Below are 20,319 nucleotides of genomic sequence, written 5' to 3'. Positions count from 1 at the left end.
CCGATCATTCTTGGCGAATCATTTCTATAAGAATCATCATCATCCTCTAACCTAACAAAAGCTCTTGCAAACTTTGTAGCTGCCTCAAACATCAAATATATGTAGTTCCATCTATTGGGAACAATAAGACACACAACACTATTGCAAGATTTTCTTTCATTTTCAGCATACTTTTTAAACTTCATCATACGTGCAGGAGAATATCTTACATACCTAACAACATTTCAAATTCTACCTATGCTTTCATTATGTTCTTTCAAAGCATCACATTAAATAATATTTAATATGTGTGCAGAACATCCAACATGCAAATATTCACCATTATATATCAACCCCTTACTGAATGTCCTAATCATATAAGCAATAGCAATATCATTTGAACTAGCATTATCGATAGTTAAAGTCATGATCTTCTCAATGCCCCAATCTTTCAAAATCTTTTCAATATTCCTCCCAATGGTGTCCCCTCTTTGGTTATCGATAACACTGAAGCTAAGAATTCTTTTATGTAATTTTTTGTCACAATCAATAAAATGCGCAATCAATACCATATAGTTTACATACTGTCTTGAAGTCCAACAATCAGTAGTGAGACAAACTTTATATTTCATTTTAGGAAATATGTCCTTCAATTTTTGTTTTTCATTAACATACATCTTCAGAATATCCCTCGCCATGGTAAATCGTGATGAAACAACAAACTTAGAATCTTAGGAACATGTTAATGTACTAACAAAATTCTTAAAACCCTTACTTTCAACAAACTTGAAAGGCAATCCCTCTAGAATTAACAATTTAGCCAAAGTTTCTCGACAACTTTGTAAATTAAATTCCTCGCATACAAGTTGTGAATGACCATCCCCAACCCCTTCTTATTTTAGTTTTAAAGCTAAAGTCTTTTGAATTGGATCTCTCTTACTTTGGTAAAGGTATTTTTTTTACAATTATCTAAATGATTTTTCATCGTCCCAGTACCATTTCGCTTTGAATGACATAATAAGTAGCTCCACAATATTTACAACTAGTATAAGGGTCATTAGGATCACCTTTCAACCACTTAAAATGTTCCAAACTATGAATTTTTTCACATCCTTGCGCTTTTTTGTTGGTTTCTCAATGATTTCTCCTTGATGTTCATCAACGTTAACAATAGTCTCATCTATCTTCTTCGTTGTATTAATAGCTTTTTCTTTTCCACTTTCATATTTATCCTATAAATAAATCATAATAAAACTTTTACTTACAAAAAACTTCAAGTTCGAAACATTTGAAAGTGTAAAGAATGAGAATGGTAAACAAAAACTTGAACTTCAAAACAACGAAAATTTGAAAATATATGAAAAACTTTATAAAAAAATGAATATTCAAACCTAAAAAGTTTGGAACTTCTAAAAAATGCAACGGAAGATAAACCATAACTTGAACTCCAAAATAAAACTGAAAATATATGAAAAACTTATAAAGGAATCGAATCTTTAAACTTAAATTTGGAACTTTTAAAAAATGCAAAGAAGGATAAATTAAAACTTGAACCTTCAAAACAAAACTGAAAAATATATGAAAAACTTATAAAAAAAATCGAAACTTTAAACTTAAAAAGTTCGAAACTTTTAAAAAAAACTGAAAAATATATGAAAAATTTATAAAAAAAAAAATCGAAACTTTAAACTTGAAAAGTTCGAAACTTTTAAAAAAATGTAAAGAAGGATAAATCAAAACTTGAACTTCAAAATAAAACTGAAAAATATACGAACAACACACAAAAATTGAATCTTTAAACTTGAACTTTCTTTACACTTTCAAATGTTTCGAAATTAAAGTTTTTTGATTAATAAAAAAGTTTTATTACACTTTCAAATGATCAAACTCATAAAAAAGTTTTAAGTGTAAATAAAAATAAATTAAAAGCTCCAAACTTTTTAAGTTTGATTCCTTGTTTTGAAGTTCAGAACTTTTAAAAAGTGCAATGAAAAATAAATCAAAACTTGAAAAAATACGAAAAATTTATTAAAAAAAAAAAAGAAAAAAAAATCTTTAAACTTAAAAAGTTTGGAGCTTTAAAAAAATGCAAAGAATGATAAATCAATACTTGTACTTCATGGCAAAACTGAAAAATATGAAGAGAGTAAGAAAAAAAAATGAAGCTTTTAAGTTTGAAAGATGGAAAAACTTAAAAAAAAAAAAAAAAAAGTTGTGGAAGGAAAAAAAAAAAGCTTATTGAGGAAGGAGAGGAGGAAGCCGCGCGAAGGAACAACAGAGGATGGAGGAGTCGCATGATTTGCTGAGGATAGAAGAGCTATGTGACTACACTCTACAGAGGAAGACGAAAAAGGAAGAAGAAATCTTAAGTTCGGTCGTTTGGGTTTGGCTGTCATGTCGTCTGCCGATTTGTCGTTTTCGTGAGGTGTAAGTAGTGGAGTTGGGGCTTGGGGAAGGCAAAACGGTGTCCATGCTCAGCCCTAAGTGTGACAAGTAGAATCAAAATGAGAAGGTAAAGATAAAAGGTGTCTTTTAACACTAATAATTGCTTAGGTGAGAGATGTCCCATGCATTGGTGCCAAGTAGTTGGTGAAACCATTGCATTGGCAGCAACAATAGAAACTAGGAAATAAGTATAATGCAGTCGAGAGAGAGAGTAATTTCCAAAGAAGTTCAAAGTTGATTTTATATTAAGGAAGGCACCCCTTTAAACAGGCAAGGGGCTGGAAAACATCTAAATTACAAGCTAAAACTAAACTAACTAACTGAACATCTAACTGAACATCTAAATTAAAGATTACAACCAATTAAAGACAAGCTACAAATCAAAGGACAATGTCCACCGAGAAAAAAACTAAACACAAGAACCTTAAAGAAAATACAAGGCTGCTAAGAACTATACAGGAACATAAAAGATTTCAAAGGCAAAAGATGCCCACATCAAAGTATCTTCGGTCAGCAGATAAAGCTCATTTAGACATCTAGCCCTACCAATCATGTAGCTCTAGTTATTACTAGTTGAAAGATTTCATTCTCATCTTAAATTTGGTATTGGTTTTCTCCATATCTCAATGGAATTCAGGCACATTTTCTCCATTGGAATTACCTATTAGCAGTGACTACAGTGACTACAGTACTGATCAATTAATAAGAAGAAAGTAGAAACAAGAGAGACCTTGATATGATTCAACGTAAAAGCAGATGGTACTACTAACTTCAAAACAAACAGATGTTTCGACGTAAAAGTAGTTTAGAGGCCTCAGTATTCAAACAGATGTTTCAGCTTAAAAGTATTGCAGAAAAATAAAGAAAATGAGAAAACACCATCCTCAATTTTCATACAAAATGTAAAAGCAGTCAGCCTCAAATTATTATCCTAAACATGATTGAGCATCCTCCTCAAACGTTAATCGAAGCCCGATACATCATATAAGCGTAAACATCAGCATGTTTTACCTGTCGGAGGTTGAGGAGTTTACTCAGAAACCATCTATGCTTCCGTCTTCTATACAGCGGCCAATATTCAACTCCAAGTACCTTCGCAGCAAGTCGTTTCAGTGAAATATCTTCCTCAACTTCAGCCATGTCAGACAATTCGATCCAGTTTTCTATCTTCAAACGCTCGGGAGTTTGCCAATCTGTTGCCTCATCCTGAGTCCCACAAAAATGTTGGACTCCGCCTCTAAAAATTGCTTCTAGTTTCCAAGAATTCCAAGTCAAAGTTGGATGATCAAAATTTGATCATCCACACACAGTTGAATAGTTACTGTCTCATCATTGTTGGATTCGGTATGGAATCCCACTATCAGTGGCTTCTCAGTTCCATCGTTCTTCCATTGCTTGTCCACCGCGCAGCTCTCGATCACCGACTCCACATTAGTCATAAGTACCATTATCTTCCTGTCATTGAATTCAACATTGAAATATTGAATAGCTTCCAGATCAGCAGGATTGATTTATTGTTCAGTCCGAACTTGGAAATGGAAATCCCCATGAAGAAACTGGGACTAGCATGTTGCACATATCAGGAAACTTACGAGCTTATTTNNNTTTTTTTTTTTTTTTTTTTTTTTTTGGGGGTTACATAGAAGGCCTAAAAAAGGTCCCATATTTCATTAATGTCTTAAAATTTGAATTTTTTCAAATATGACTTTTAGTGTTAATTTTGGTCAATTGTAACTTTTTTCCATTTATTTATATCAATTTTTTATATATTTTTTTTCTAAAATTACCGAGAAAAAATGTATTTATTATGGAGAGATAAAATGAATTTAATATATATATTTTTTCCATTTTCAATTAAAGAGAGAATGCATTTATTATAATTTTTTTTTTCATTTTTCAATTAGAGATAAAATGTATTATTTTATTTTCCATTTCAAAGCTTCTTTGATTTTTAATATTTTGTGATATATACCCTTGTTTGGTTTTTAATACTATGTGATATATACTCAAGTTTGTTTTGAGTATTATTTTTTTTTATGTAATATATTCCATTGTTTATTTGGTATCACTTATGATGATTTCCCCATATTCTGATATGTATATCAATATACCTTGAAACATTGTCAATATAGCTTAGAACATATACAAATAAATTGATACAACTCTCATTTATATCAAATAAATGAATACATGTATCACAATTATATGAATACATATAAATTGACCCAAATCATATGAATTTACAATATACAGTCGAATGTAACATACTAATTATTTAAACAATAGTATATATTTAAGCAAGAGTGGTAGATGCTACTATAGCCGCAATAAATCCGTATATATTTCAATTTGAAACTGAAAACAAAATGTACATTCGGATATATGTAGATTATTTTAAACAAATTCAGATATATGTGGATTATTTGAAATAAATTCAGATATATATGGTTTATTCATATTTGAAATAAACCAGATCTGTCAAGCCTTTACTTCAGTTTTCTCTTTTTTTTATCCTATGTCAAAGTTTAACCTTCATAAGGGGTATTTCGGTATTTTACATCATATTTGGCTCTTTCAAGTCCAAATTCTCATTTCCTAAAAAATAAGTAAATATAGCAACAAAGAGCTCATTTATGCAACAAAACCAACTAAATTATAAGCCTAAGAAAGCATTTCTTCAAGTACTTCTCAATAGGGAGCACCGACAAGTTGCAAAGGTGGGGTGTTGTGGTGGGAGAAGGAGAAGAATAAGAGAAAAATACGAATTAGGGCGAAGAAGAGAAGAAATTAATTAGAAAACAAAGGATATTAGCATTTTAAAATAAAAATATACAATCAAAGGTACATCTTCTTCGAAGGTTTGTTACCTTTGATAAAAAGCTTTTCAAGGGATTATAATAACCTTCGAAAAAAAGGCATATTTTTTAAAGGTTTTTTTTTTTAAAAAAAAAAAAAAAACTTTTGATTAAAAAAAAACATATTTATCCAAGGTTTTTAATAATATTCCATAAAAAAATATATATTTATCAAAGGTTTTAATGTCCTTTGTTAAATGCATGTATTTTTCAAAGATTTTTAATAATCTTTGATAAAAGATAATATATTTCTCAAAGATTTCGAATGTTGTTTGATAAATGTACACTTTTCTTTAAAGGTATTTAATAATCTTTGATAAAAGTTCGATATTTTTCAAAGATTTTCTCAAAGCTTTTGATAGAGGATAATTATTTTTCAAAAGTTTTTAATCTTCTTTGATGACTGTATATCTTTTTCAAAAGTTCTTATTAACTTTCACCAAAAAGTAGATATTTTTCTAAGGTTTTTTAAAAACCTTCAATAAACATATAACTTTTTTCAAAGGTTTTTATAATCTTCAATTAAAAAGCCCCAAGGAAGGAAGTGGCAGCCCCACCTCCCTCTCTTACTTGACAATTATAGGTGGCAGACCCACTTTTCGTTGGTTCATTTAAATCTTAACTTTTTTATTACGAGTATATGTATTAAGACACTTAGCTGTTACTGTTATTGTGAAGTTGGATTGCATAATTGTTATTGAACTTGATTTGAAGCTAAGATATCCTTAGAACTACTAGACAAAAGTTCAATAACCTCCAAACAATCTGACTCCACAATAACATGATGAATATTGAGAGAGATAATGATAAGAAGACCTTCACAAATTGTCATGACTTCAAGGACCATGACTTCGTTGCATTTTTTGATAAACTTGAGACCAACAAGACGAAGTCAATCCAGGTGGTCCCAAAGCACCCAACCTAAGCCGTAAAAACATTGATTGGGGCTCCAAATAGTATTAGTGTTCAACTTTCATTGGTTTCTCAACGATGGATACTAGCCAATTGGGTAAAGAAGAGAATGAATTAAATAGTTCCCTACAACATTACTAGCAGATGCCACATAAAGAGATTGTTTTTCATGGATACATCTTGGAAGTAGATTTTTTTTCATCATTTTGTAGTTTTAAGGAGTAAATGAGTAATCTTGGAAGTAGATTTTAGAAACGTGCGAGGTTAACAAAAGCTTAATCTAGTATAAAGAAAAGACACACCAAAAACGAGTTAACTTCACAACTTTCTATACAAAACCAATCCAAAGCCAATTATCAAGAGTTCATACTTTACTTATATATAAACAATGAATGGCAATATTGACTAAGAACGTTTGATAAACAAACACAAATATCAAACATAGACTTGACTTCATAACTTCAGACTATAAAATAAACACGTAAACCAATTAAATAACAAAAATGTCAATATGTCTATCTTAAAGAAAGTAACATTTTCAACACGAGAATGAAACAAAGAATTGTCCTTGGTTTTGTTTGTTTCTCAACATCAAAGGCATCCACCATATTATGCACATGGTCCATTCCATTCAACGATAAACCCAACTAGCTTCTCCAAATTGGAATTTTCATTTACTTCTCACATCCATATCCTTTTCAACTAGTTATACCAATCTCTACCCCCTCCATTAAATACAATAATAGACATGAGAGTACATAAAAGTATATTACTATTGGAAATAAGGTACTTTGTTGATAGTTTATAGCCTCAAGGGTATTTTAGTATTTTATTTTACCTGATTTATTTTATTTTCTATTTTAGGGCTTTCTAGAGCCTATAAATATGACTTCTATTGTAAATTTCATTGTGTGTTAAAAATAATAAAAGAGACTCTATCGTGGTTTTTTCTCCATGTTCTAGGGTTTTCCACGTAAACCTAGTGTTCTCTATTTTCTATCTTTTAACATGGTATCAGAGTGTGGTGACAAAATCCTAGCTGAATCTTAGTTCTGCACCAGTCCCGCTACTGTTGATTCTAACCACTGTCGTCACCATCGCCATTGCTGCTGATTCTGCCACCGTCGATACCTTCGTTGTTACTGCTGTCCAAGTCGTGGTTAATTGGTACCTTCTGTCCTTGCATATTCGTCCAACTCTAGTGCCGCCACAACCCTTTTATTGAAACCCTAGCATCGTCGTCCTTTTTTAGAATGCCGTCAGCATTCCTTGCTTGTTATCGAGAGCTTTCGTTGCCTATCCCTCCAACCTCACTGCCAATAGTCGAAACCTACACCTTGAAGCCGAGATTGGTGAGTCGTTCGCCTACCACATAGGTAAATCCCCTACTGAGGGCAACGCTGGGAATTCCCAACTCATTTCCCTTTCAGCCGCAAGCAATAAGAACCTATTTGCAGTCATCGAGCCTTCCTCATCATAAGCCGCCTAGTTATGAACACCAAGTTTCGATTGGTTTATCTTCGGTAATGGTTCGACAAAAGTTGGCTAATCTTCAGGCAAGTTTTTAACAACAAATCATTGCTTTTGAGGAAGCCCTAAGTGCTTCCACAAACTTAAATTCTAGTACAATGAATTCTGATCTTACTTCTGGTCTACTGATGTATCCAGAAAATCCAGTAATCTCTTTTCCTGCTTTAACTACTACCAAATATTTGTCTGAATCTATGAAAATTTTCATAGGGTTAATTATAGAAGAAAAGTTGAATGTTCAGAATTATTTCTTCTAGTCTCGGTCCATTAAAATGACTCCTAAGGGGCGTCACAAGTTTGGGTATCTAACTGGTGAGATACTAAGACCTAGGCTAGGGGATCCTCAGGAATGCATTTGGAAAGGAGAAAACTCAATGCTTCAATCACTGCTGCTTAATAATATGGAATCTTAGATAGGGAAACCGTTGTTGTATGTTGCGATTGCTTGAGATATCTGGGATGCAGTTCATAAATTATATTCTAAGAGGAAAAATGTGTCTCATCTTTACACTCTACGTAAACAGGCTCACAAGTGCAAATGCAATCTGGCAGGAGATGGACCTGTATCGTGAAATTGTCTAAGATTTCCCTTGTAGAGGTGTTCAATATTCCAAGATTAAGAAAGTTGATCGTGTTTATGATTTCCTAGCTGGTTTGAACTCCAAATTTGATACGGTGCGAAACCATATACTGGAACAAATGCCTATACCTTCTCTTATGGAAGTGTGTTCTGAGGTTCATCTAGAAGAAGACAGAGCCAGTGCTATGAACATCATGTTTGTATCTGCTATCGATTCTACTATTTTCAGCACGAAATTATCTGGTTTTGATAGTACAAGCAAAATGGGAAACAGACCCCGGTGTATGAACATTGCAAGAAATCTTAGCATACAAAAGATCAGTGCTGGAAGTTACATGGTAGACTACCGAATGGCAGAAGACGTCCTCCAAATGACAGGTCTAATCCTGGTTAGGCCCTTATGAGTGAATCTGCAAGTGCCCCTGGTCACACCTTAGGTGAATTGCCAAAGTGACCCCGATGTCTCTTCCCTGGGGGTTGTTGCTCAATCAGGTACCTCTCAATCCTTAAGTCTCCTCAGCATAAATGGTAAGAAACTATGGATACATGATTTAGAGGCTACAGATTATTTGACTGGATCTTCTGATAATTTTTTATAATATCTTCAGAGTGCTGGTAATGAAAAGATTCGGTTGCAAATGGGTCATTTGCTTCTATTGCAGGCAAGAGTCATATTCCTCCTTTTGATGGTTTAACTTTACAGAACGTGCTGCATCTATCCAAAATATCTTACAACTATTAGTAAGATAACTAGGGATCTGAATTGTTAAGTTGCTTTCTCATCAGATAATGTTTTCTTTCAGGACTTGAGCTATGGGAAGATGGTTGGCACTGCCCGGCACAATAGGGGACTCTGTTTTTTATGATGATGCTTTCTCTAGGAACTGTTACAGGACTAGTTTGTCGTCTTCTTATTTTCAACTTCAAAAAAAGATTGTATATTGTGCCATTTTTGCCTTGGTAACTAAATTTCAAATATATGAAATATTTATTTCCTCATTTATTCAATAAAGTTTATGTCTATTATCTATCTTGTGATATGTGCATTTGTGCAAAACAGCATAAAATCACCTTTCCGTCTCAACCTTACAAACCTTCTCAGCCCTTCACCATTATCCATAGTGATGTTTAGGGTCCCTCGAGTATTACCACCTCTTCGAGGGAAAACGGTGGTTTTTGATATTTATTAATGGTCATACCTATCTTACATGGGTTTTCTCCTCACTGATAAATAAGTTTCATCGGTATTTCAACAATTTTACACTTCTGTTGAGACTCAGTTCAACACCAAAATTGTTATTCTTCGTAGTGACAATGGTTGCGAGTTCCTTAATAATAATCTTCGTGATTTTCTGTCTTCTAAAGGCATTGTCTACCAAAGTTTGTGTGCTTGTACACCTCAATAGAATGGGGTGGCTGAAAGGAAATCCTCTCTCTCTATTTTTTTTTTTTTAATTTCTTTTCAATCAACGTTTTCATTATTCTTCCAGAGCTCATTGCTAAAACAAACTGATCAAATCCAACTGTGCACTCGATGGTCGGCGTTTGGCCTATCTCTGAAACTGATGGAAGCCGCTCAATAAAACCTATGAGTTTGGTGACTAACGGCGATTTTTGTCCAAAACCGACCACGCCCGCCCAATACTCACCCTAATTTTCAAATAGGCTACCTTTTATTTTAAAAATACCTCTACACTTTCAATTGCGATATTACCCTCAATTTTCATAAATGTTTCAAAACTATCCTTGGAGTATAAATTCTATAGAATTTTCTAGAAATCGAGACTTAGAACTGTATGGTGATGACTTAAAATGATGTGGTGATTCAAATTTTCGTCTATGTCACCTCCTACGATATTTCACATCTCAATTTCCATCCAAATTCTAAAGAATTTCTATTTAGAATATTTTTGCAACGTTCATGAAAGTTTTTTTTAGAATAAAAAGAATAATGGTATTTTTTTACCTCAAATATACCCAACAAAAGCAGAAGCTTCGGCATTTTATCCTCTGCTTCTTCTCTCTATCCCTCGTCTCTTGCGTCATAGATGGCAACTCCATCTAGGTCTGAGGTCCTCTCGCTCTTTCGTTCTCTCCTGCGAACGGCGCGTCAATTTCCCGATTATAACATCAGAGAATACACCAAACGCCGCACAATTGATGCCTTCCGAGAAAATCAGAGCCTCTCCGACGCTTCATCCATCTCCTCCGCCTACGCCGGCGGCAAAGCTCAGCTCGAGGTTGCGAAGCGGCAGGCCCTTGTTTACTCTCTTTACGCGCCTAAGGTCAAGAGCATCATGGATGTAAACCTCTGATTTCCATTTTTTTTGGGTTCAATGAATTTGTAGTATTTGAGAATTTTTGTGAGAATCGAACTGTAAATTGACATTCTGTTGTTATCAACAATGAGCAAAGTTCTTTCCTTCGCCTTCTGAAGTTCTCTTGCGAGCTTAATTTCGAAAGGGAAATTAGGGATTTTTTTTTTCCTTTTCCCCAATTTATCAAGTATTTGAGTTCTATTATGATGGATTGGTGAATTTTCTCTTCTGGGTTTTAAATAATGTCCGATGCCTTTGAAGATTATCAGAATGACAATGAGCCATGTTCTATGCAATGCTAAAAAAGAGGAAGTTCTGTGGACTTGGATGGCACCCCTGTTACTTGATAAGAAATGCTTTGTCTTATAGGCATTTCAACATCTAACTCAATCGAAATTTGGTTGCTTTGAGTTGCTTGTATCTTGCAATTGATTTCTTGCAAGACGCTTATGATTTAGCTGATATGTTCATAGTTTCTCACGTATCTTGAACTAGAATTGATTTGCCCCCGTCTCCAGGAACTTATTTGACCTTGTTTTGCGCTCATATCAGCTTGAAAGTATGGAGAATACTTGTTTGCTTAGATTATATTGGCAAAAACTTCACATTTCAGTTGTTTCTGAAGATAGCATTACTGCATCTTTGTTCATATCATTTTAGACTCATCAGAACTTGAATTGTCAAAGAATCCCGTGTTCGAAAATGCACGATTCTAGTTTATTAAACTGGAATTGTTCGAATACGGTAGCTTGGAACTCCCAATTTTTGAATCAGTGCAGTTACGTTCTAGTACTAATGAAGTATTTATTGATCTCAAATAAAAAAAATGTCAGCAAGGACGGGGCATAATATCAACTTCTGGAAGCAAAAAGAATACAAAGCCAGGAAAATGGAGTAAACGAGAGATGGAAGATGCAAATAAGCATCAGTAGACCAACCCCAAATGTGAGGGCCTTGAACTCTATCTTCCAAGCAAACGACGACCGCGTCGGTTGGCATCTTTAACTCGGTCACCAAGCACCTCGACATCATCAGAAGCACGATCCAAAACATTATTCTGCCTGTAATAAGCAACAAAATCATCTCAGGTTCTAATATACACCCAGTCCTTTTGTCCACTTGCCAGAACAGGCACAAAAGTTTTCTGGAATATAGAAGATAGAAACTAACCTATCAATTTCACAACCCATGTCAACAGCCATTTCCTTCAGCTCTACCAAGATATCACTCATATCAGATAGTGCATCATCTTGCTTCACCTTTTCTACCTGTTTCATGTATATTTTTGAAACACAGCTTATGTGAAATGAATGATTCTGCGTTTTGGAAATGATAAATATGCCTCTCTATAATGTTCTCTTACTACATTCTTTGCTAGCTACTCTTCTCAGGACCCCAATCTCAACTGTCGGCCTTTTTATTTCCTTATTAGTTCGGCTTTTGTTCACTTTGTTGATGTGTAATTTTTGCTTATGGAATTTTTCCAATTATGTTTTACTAGTGATTCGTCTCTTGTTTTTTTTTGCTCCTTCATGTAATTTGGTATTATTGAGCATTAATCATTCTTATCATTTCCATAGAAAAGTTTTGTTTCTCATTAAAAAGAAGAAGAAAGATTATAAAGCAAAAAGAATGAAGAAATAATTAGTTCGACGGAGTAAATGCAACAATTCATGCCCTGTTTAGATGTCAATGTACTGTTTTTAAGTAATTATTTACAGAGAGCAAATACAAACCTCGACTTTTTGAATTGCACTGGTAGGTTCAGCAAATGCAGTTTTTGTATTGGTCCGCCCCTTATGATGAGTCAATCCCAACCTTTCCTTTTGCTCCAAGTGGTTGCCCTTTCTTCTTACTAAATCATCTACAAATTACGCATAAACGGATCAGTTGCACAGGATTTCAACAAGTGCCATAATCTAACCCAGAGTCTCATGAGCAGAACCGTCATGGTAAATCTCCAAAGAAAAGAAGCTAACCTGAGTTTATAATAGGTCCTGATATTGGTCGAGTTTTCTTTGGCTTCCAAGTCTTGGAGAACATTCCCCCTAGATTTCCAAGCAGTTTCTCTCCCTGATATTGCATTCATGAAAAGAAAAAAGTTCGCTTAACACATAACATTACAGGAGATTCATTCATCAAACAAATAAAGAAATGAAAGAGCTTATACTTCTACAGGCAAAGTTAATGCTGATAATTTTCTAAACCATGGAACACCAAGATCAAATCATTAAAATTTCAAAAATGAACAAATAGTAGTTCGAACATACCCGACTGAGATCGTAATCGATGTCAGCAGCAACCATATGAGTCCTGGTAATTTGCTCTCCCTGGTGATGCAAGGTAACCAAAGTTTGGGTAGCATCCTCCCTTATCTCTTCAGCAATCTTTAGACAGCCATTTACTGCTTTTGTTGTCTCCTCAGCTTTATAAACAGCATAATTTTCCAGTTCCTGCACTGATTGGTTTTCTATACCTCCTGAATCACGAAAATCATTCTTGTACTTGTTCCTTTCTGACCAAGTTAGAGAACTTGAAGAAGAGGGGGCATGTCCATGATCATCATCAAAAGGGTTGGAGCTAAAGTTCTCTGTCAATAATGAAGGGTCTGAGGAAGTCCTTTGTGAGGAAACCTGGTTTTGCTGAGCTTTAACACCATCATCGGACTCAAAAGGGTTTGGGGTAGAACTATGTTTTCCTATCCTAAAATGAGCCTTCCTTGAACCAAACATTTTCCCAAGAGCTAGAATGCCAAAATTCGATTTAATGTAAATGGAACAAAGTAATCCAACAGGTTAATGGTTTTTCCTGGAAAAGTAAAGCATCACAATCATATTAGCAGAAGAAACAAAATACAACAAGGGAAAAATCGATCATAACAATCAATTTCATTCAAGGTAAAACGAACAGTGCCAGTGGGATGTTATAAGATTTAGATTCTTGTTCAAACAAAACATAAAACAGGTTAGATACAAATTGATCTAATAAGCACATACAAATGGATGTAAGAACAGAACAGTCGATGGCACGATCAAAAACAGAAACAAGCTAACTAAGAACATCATGTAAAGGCGAAGGAGAAAGTTGATGATCAAAACCCAGATACAAAAATCCAAGAAAGAAAAGAACTATGTGAAAAAAAAAAAACAAAAAAACCTCGAGTACCTTGAGAGAGTTCAGAGAACGAAGAGAACGGAACTATTTCACAAACCCAAAAGCAAAGAAACTGCAAAAATCAGAACCCAATTCTAGAATTTAAAGGCGCCATAGTAGACTTGGGCAACGAGAAAATCAATTAAGAAACCGCGTTTGAGGAAATTGTTGAAAAGGAAATTAGCATCCACGAAGAAAGAAGTTGAACAATGAAGAAGACAACCTTGACCTCATGAACCGCTCCATTGACCTTTTGGATTAAAAAAAGGACCAAATAGCGCCGATGGGTTTTGTCAAAAGTTAGGGAGCGATCAATGATGTCCAGTGTGAAATTCAGCTTTTGATTGCTTCTGAAACACAATTATTTCACTTTAAGCGCTTGGAAGGTTCCACCCGTTGCAATTTTTAACCATCAGATACAAGAAATTCTGAAAAGTCTTATTATTATTGTTGTTATTTTTATTTCTTTCTTTCTAATTTCAACTTTTGGCATAATCCAATGGATTAGACACAAATGCTCACTACAAAAGTGCGCTTTTAGTTTAAAATCGGGACAGTACTGTAGAAAAAACATCGAGCTAGGATGGGTGTCCCTCATGGGAGGTGATGCTGAATGGAAAAAGTGATGATGTCGTGTTGACCCATGACATCGGGTTAGGATAAGCCAACATCGAGCTGAGAAATTCATTCTTAAGACGATGTCACTTACAAAATTGATAGTGTTCTCTGATGTAAGCATAAAATTAGATTTTATATATTTGTAGGGTGAGTCAAAAAATATAAAGGCCCTCAATAGAGGGTTATTCGTACAAAAACTCCATTGATAAGACATAAATACTCATTACAAAGGTATATGAATGAATTTTCCATTCCACGATTGGTGAATTGAAAAATACAAGTTAAATTACAAATTTAGTCTTTAAACTTTATAATATGTGGTCTATTTAGTTTTTGAACTACATAATTTCAATTTTATATCTAATAAAGCCATAAACTTTCAATTTTGTGATAATAGGTCCATGGATTTTAAAGATTTTTTTTACAGATTGGGGGATAGATAGAACCGGTGACCTTTAGGGATGGAAGTCATATTAATATCACTAAGCTAAGTTCACTTTGGCATGAATTTTAAAGAATTGGATAGAAACTTCATGGTAATAGAATGTTACAGGTAGTCATGCAAGGTTTTGAAATTATTAATATTATTGCTTATAAAATACTAACATTAAAAAAAAAAAAAGTTGTTTTAAATGACAAAACTGCTGAGAATATTTTTAAATATAGCAAAATATCACAATATATCTACGATAGACATTAATAAATATCTATCAATAATTGATGATTGTAGTCTATCAGTGTTTATCATTCATAGATAATGACATTTTACTATATTTATAAATATTCTGATTCATGTGATTCATTGGTATTTCACGACAAAAGAAAAAAAGGAAAAAAAAAAAGACTTTAAGACAGTTGGGTCAATTAAAAGAAAAACCATTTTATCATTTAATCCTTCAATTTTAATATTGTACTCTGTAACAATATATGAACTCACTTTTTTTTTTCACCATCTTTATTTCTGATCCTACCTACATGAAAAAAGTCCTATTGAATTGAAATCCCACTAGCCTAGAATCACTTATCACTAGACTCACCACCAGTTTTCCCACATTATTAATTGAAGCCACTGAGTTTAATTTGGCAAAACAAGATGAGCAGAAGTAATGAGTGAATTAAAAATACATGGAATGGGTGCATACAAAACTTCCCATTTTATAAAATACACAAATCCAGCATTCTTGTTTCAAATACAAAATACATATATATCTATAACAGTGATGAAACTATGACAAACAAACACACTGTTGATAAATACACGCTTCACATAACTCCTGAGAAAGGGCCGCTCAGATCAAAGATTCAGAATCAGAGCTGCCAGATAGAACTATGGCAAAGCAAATCTACTTCATATTCCCGATTGCAGCAACAATGAGTAAAACTTTATAGCACAACTCCATTTATGGAACCTACTAACCTTTATCATCATCTACAAATGCATGTGTATTTGCTCTGTAAGAAGCTGAATTGGCTGAGTGTAGTTGGTACAAAGTTGGGTTGCAAAGTTTTCTAATCAACACAGCGACATCTGGGAAAACCAAGAGGAAGATATAGGAGGTCATTGTTTTGTTTTGCAATGAAATTCACCAGTCCTGTACCAGAGGCACTCAGAAAGTAAGCTACTCCATTGCAAATGTTACAAGAATCATGACATTAGTAAAGCAATGCAAACCTCTTATTTACGTTCTTTCTTTCTCAAGCAGCTTTTAATTAATTCGCCAGCACCTTGCAACAGGAAATGATCTGTTTTGTTCTTTTAGAACCTGTAAATCAGAAGCTGTTAGTTAAAAAAATAATAATAAATGGATTTGGTGCTCCAAGTGGGATATAAGACACTTCAAATCCAGGCATAAAACCTGTGCCTCTAACTGGGCAATCCTCTGTAAAAACGCCTGTTCAATGCAAGCCCGGCACTTGACACAGTTGCACTCTTCTTCAAGCAAACCAGTAATTTGGTACCTTAGCTCAGCCATTTCTTGAGCAAGATCTTCTGCTTCTTCTTTTGCTTTAACTTCTCCTCTCTTAACTCCTCCTGTCAACCACCAGAACGTTAACACCTGGAGGCTTTATATATCCTGGTTTAATCAGATACAATTTGAAGGCTTTTGTAGGTTCGTTAATCAAGGCTTAACAGAAGACTTTCTAAGTTAAACAGAATCATATTGGCTAAAAGAAGAACCAATCGACTAAACCAATTGGATTCTATAGGCAGCTCAAAATTAGGAAAAAGAAAATGGGATCTCCATAAGAATCTTGCATCTTTCTGTTAGATATCAGAGACAAGCACATGCATCATCATAGCTTGAGTTGCTTCACAGAAAGTTAATAATCCTGTATCTGCTTTGCCATCACATCCATTTTGACTTTTGAATTTGCATCTGCAAATAGTGCAACTGCTAATTTTCATCCACTTTTGAACTAGCATTTCAAAAGTTAGTAATGGATTCTCTAGGACCAGATATGATGGAAAGCAGGTACAGAGTAAACAAATATATGATGGCACCAACAAAAAGTAAATTCATCAGGATTATAACTCAAAATAACTAGCAGCCAAGCCAACAAATAAAACCTGGACCCTACATTATCTATTTAAACTCTGTCATTCCTCATAGTATTTTCTGATCTCTCCTTGTTTTCAACCAATTCCTCAACACTTCGACAAAATGTGGAGGCATTTCTTGTTGACATATCCAGCTCTCTTCGAAGTTCCTTATTTAGGGTTATTTTCTTTCTCCAGGACTTAAACATTTTTCTTTCTTCAGCCGCATAATTAAAAATGATACCAATTAAAGAAAAAGCTTAAAGGAGATGAAAAAGGAAAAGGCTTAAAGGAGATGAAAAAGGCACGAACCTATCAAATTTACACAAAGATGCAGGACACATATAATACCTAGGAACATAATGTCTTTTCTTATTTTGAGAAAAAGGGACTTTATGTCCAAACTTGAGCCAATACTACAGACATTTAAAAAATCTCAAGTGGAATGTGAAATTATACGGGTCACAGGAAGAATATTTCCTACAACTTGAAGCAACCACTTCTAGTAATTTTAATTTCCAAACCCGTGTCACGAGAGAAACTTTCAGCAGGTATATAGAAAACATACCTGCCGACATCTTGTCTCAATCTCTAGAAGTTCCTCTAAATCAGATGAACTATAGCTATTGATCCTGCGACTCAACATTGATGAAATAGAATCCTGACTTCCGAGGAATGCACTGGGGACAAGTACCTGGATAGATTTACTAAAACCATCAGAAAACACGAAAAAACACAAAATTATTTGTAACAATTGCTAAAGCGTGACCATTGTTATGGATTTAACGAGGTAGGCAAAGACCGAGAGCCTAGTGGAAGTTTTGAGGGCCCATGAGAAGAGCCCAGAGTAAGAGCTTAGATGACCCATGAGAGAGCCTAGTGGAGCTCAGACGACCACTGAGGAGCTTAGAGGGAGTTCAGATGACCTATGAGGCAGCCTAGTGGAGCTCAAAAGACCCATGAAGAAGTCTAGTGGAGCTCAGAGAACTCAAGGAAAGCTTAGATGGATCTTAGAGTACCCATGAGAGCTTAGAGGGCCCATGGGAAGAGCCTAGAGTCCCATGACAGATGTCGGAAGACCAATAAAAGGCCTTTGCAAGACCTCGGAGGACTCATGGGAGGCCTCAGAGTGACTAAGTTTGAAACTGCCCAAATTCTCCATGAACAGCCACAAACGAAAAGTTGAGAATCTAAGTGCGTGATGGTGTAACTGCCCTGGAATTATTAATTGTTCCAGAAAATTAAGAAGGGAAATTATGAGCTTGTATGTCAGTTATGTGTTACTATCCTATAATAAAAGACTAAAGTCATTTGTCGAAGGTGCCAAAAATCCTATATTATTTCTATTATCAAGTTATTCGCAAACTGATGCCTAAAATCCTATACTATTTTATATTATCAAGTTACTCGTAAACCCGTGCTTAATCTCTTTTGTCTTCTATTTCCTCCGGAAAATTTATAGTTAGATCCATTCTTTTGGCATCAACAACCATGAACAAATTCCCATAAGGAAGTAAGAGAATAAAAGGGAAAACTCAAATACAGTTTCCATTCACAAATGGAAATTTTTTTAAAAAATGTCAATTTCAATTTCCAAAAAGGAGGTCCACGGCTAGGAAACAAGAAAAGTAATTATATACCTCCATCCCTTTCCTGCTGGCAAACAATAACAGGTCCAATTAAAGATAAAGGATAATACGGTTCAACAAATTCATCGCAACAAGTTAAAATCCCCTTCAACAAATTTCTGGAAACGTTAACCAAGTAATTCATACACAAAGTATACTGAACAATAAGCAATACTCTGCTTTTATCTACCGGAATCTGAAAAAGATTACACGGGAAAGTACCTCAACGAAAGCGAACTTTATCCTCCGACGGTGAGTTGTACCTGAGAATATCGATGATGTCGTATTTTCGGATCGATTTTGAAAAAATGGCTCGCAGAAAACATACAAGGAAGGGAATTTGAATCCTCGAAAGCAATTCATCAACAGTACAAAAAAAAAATGCATTGGTTTCCATTTTCCAATAATGGTCGGGTCCCATCCCATCGCCAGCAAAAAAAATAGCGGAGATTGTAATATACTTAAAACTGAAATTTAGTTTCCGGAAAATTGGGAAGAAGATATGATGAAATACTTTAGTTTTGGAAAGATTTGTAAATGCTTTATCTTTGAACACAAACGGTTCGGTTATGGCTTCCTAAATCCGGGGACCTTTGTCACGATCCGACCCGGAAACAACTCGTGATTTCCTGTTCCGAATCTAGCTTGAGTTATCGGTGAATTCAAGATCTCCAATGGTTGCAGCTTTTGATATCTCTTTGACAATGCTAGCATTGAATTTCTTCAGCCGTCCAATCCTCTCGATCACCTGCTGCAAATTTGCCGTCGAGGCCCACAATTCAAATTTCATACACGATGAAATCGGAAACGGCGGCGGCGATTTCATCATGTGCGAAAATAGAAATTGTTCGACGGCGAATTGCTGCAGTTGATCGAGAGGGTCGGACGGCTGAGGAATTCAATGCTAGCAATGTGAAAGAAAGGTCAAGCTGCAACGATTGGGAATGTTGAATTCACCGAGAACTCAAGCTAGATTCGGAACAGAAAATCACGAGTTGTTTCCGGGTCGGATTGTGAAAAGGCTCCGGATTCAGGAATCCATAACCGAACCGTTGGTGGTCAAAGATAAGCATTTGCAAATCTTTTCCAAAACTATAATAAAAAAGTTTCCAAGTACAATTAGAGTTCAACCCCTTTAAAAGAAAAAAGATCAATCAGGAAATTTCTCATTTCTCCAAGTTTAGGTTCCAATTAGGATAATTTTTCATTTCAGGCTCAGTCTGCCCTATTTTATGAGAAAATTGATTAAAAAAACCCAAATCTAAAACCCAAAATGCTTTTTGCCTCATTTTTTAGAAATTAAGAATTTTTGCTCTTAGCTTAAATCATCATCAAACGATTTCATGAAACTACCCTTCATTTTTTTTTTCCTTTTCTTGAGTGTGAGAGAGCCAAAGAGCCAAAGGTAAACGAGAGTCTCATTTTGATCCTTTCACTCGGATTTAACGTTAAGAAGGACTAAAAAAAGAGGTCCCTACATATCCTTAATTATAGTTTCATATTACATTGTTGTCTTTTACACATAATTTATTTAAAAAAAAATAGGTTAATAGAATACAAATTTTCACTAATGTTGGTGTCTATTCATCATTAAAGCCCCATCCATGTTTTTCATAGAACAAAAACATTAAATATATATATATATATATAGTATATATATATATATATATATATATATAATATACCTAGGATTTTGATTCTCCCTCTCCCATGCACAACCTTAAAATTTCGTGCTGGTTGATGTTCATTTTTAAAAGAAAGA

General features: G+C 34.4%; 3 protein-coding genes across 7 annotated transcripts; 1 reads left to right on the top strand and 2 right to left on the bottom strand.

Moving 5' to 3' along the window:
• The first annotated feature begins 10,262 nt into the window (after positions 1-10,262).
• Positions 10,263-10,769, top strand: LOC120083291 (LYR motif-containing protein 4). Its single transcript, XM_039038968.1, has one exon. The coding sequence runs from the start codon at positions 10,350-10,352 to the stop codon at positions 10,614-10,616; it is 267 nt and encodes an 88-aa protein (XP_038894896.1). The 5' UTR covers positions 10,263-10,349; the 3' UTR covers positions 10,617-10,769.
• Positions 10,770-11,314: 545 nt separating this feature from the next.
• LOC120083290 (SNAP25 homologous protein SNAP33-like) lies at positions 11,315-14,143 on the bottom strand. 2 transcript variants are annotated; one of them, XM_039038966.1, is made up of 7 exons: positions 13,996-14,108; positions 13,785-13,845; positions 12,890-13,427; positions 12,599-12,692; positions 12,356-12,483; positions 11,790-11,887; positions 11,315-11,680 (listed from the first exon to the last, which is right to left on the bottom strand). In XM_039038966.1, the coding sequence occupies exons 3-7, from the start codon at positions 13,349-13,351 to the stop codon at positions 11,581-11,583; spliced, it is 882 nt and encodes a 293-aa protein (XP_038894894.1). In that variant the 5' UTR covers positions 13,352-13,427; positions 13,785-13,845; positions 13,996-14,108; the 3' UTR covers positions 11,315-11,580. The 2 variants fall into 2 exon arrangements, with proteins under 2 accessions (XP_038894894.1, XP_038894895.1); XM_039038967.1 differs by lacking the exon at positions 13,785-13,845 and having other exon boundaries at positions 13,996-14,143.
• A 1,378-nt stretch (positions 14,144-15,521) lies between these two features.
• Positions 15,522-19,654, bottom strand: LOC120082552. 4 transcript variants are annotated; one of them, XR_005483214.1, is made up of 5 exons: positions 18,780-19,639; positions 17,498-17,623; positions 16,247-16,422; positions 16,063-16,153; positions 15,522-15,918 (listed from the first exon to the last, which is right to left on the bottom strand). XR_005483214.1 is itself a non-coding variant. In XM_039037774.1 (3 exons), the coding sequence occupies exons 1-3, from the start codon at positions 18,981-18,983 to the stop codon at positions 16,739-16,741; spliced, it is 360 nt and encodes a 119-aa protein (XP_038893702.1). In that variant the 5' UTR covers positions 18,984-19,654; the 3' UTR covers positions 16,429-16,738. The 4 variants fall into 4 exon arrangements, 1 of the variants encoding a protein (XP_038893702.1); XR_005483212.1 differs by having other exon boundaries at positions 15,522-15,982; positions 18,780-19,633; XR_005483213.1 differs by lacking the exon at positions 17,498-17,623 and having other exon boundaries at positions 15,522-15,982; positions 18,780-19,631.
• Positions 19,655-20,319: the final 665 nt, after the last annotated feature.

Source organism: Benincasa hispida, chromosome 8 (genome assembly GCF_009727055.1).
Source record: "Benincasa hispida cultivar B227 chromosome 8, ASM972705v1, whole genome shotgun sequence".
In the NCBI taxonomy this organism is placed as follows: Eukaryota; Viridiplantae; Streptophyta; class Magnoliopsida; order Cucurbitales; family Cucurbitaceae; genus Benincasa; species Benincasa hispida.
This window is presented reverse-complemented; position numbering and strand designations above follow the sequence as displayed.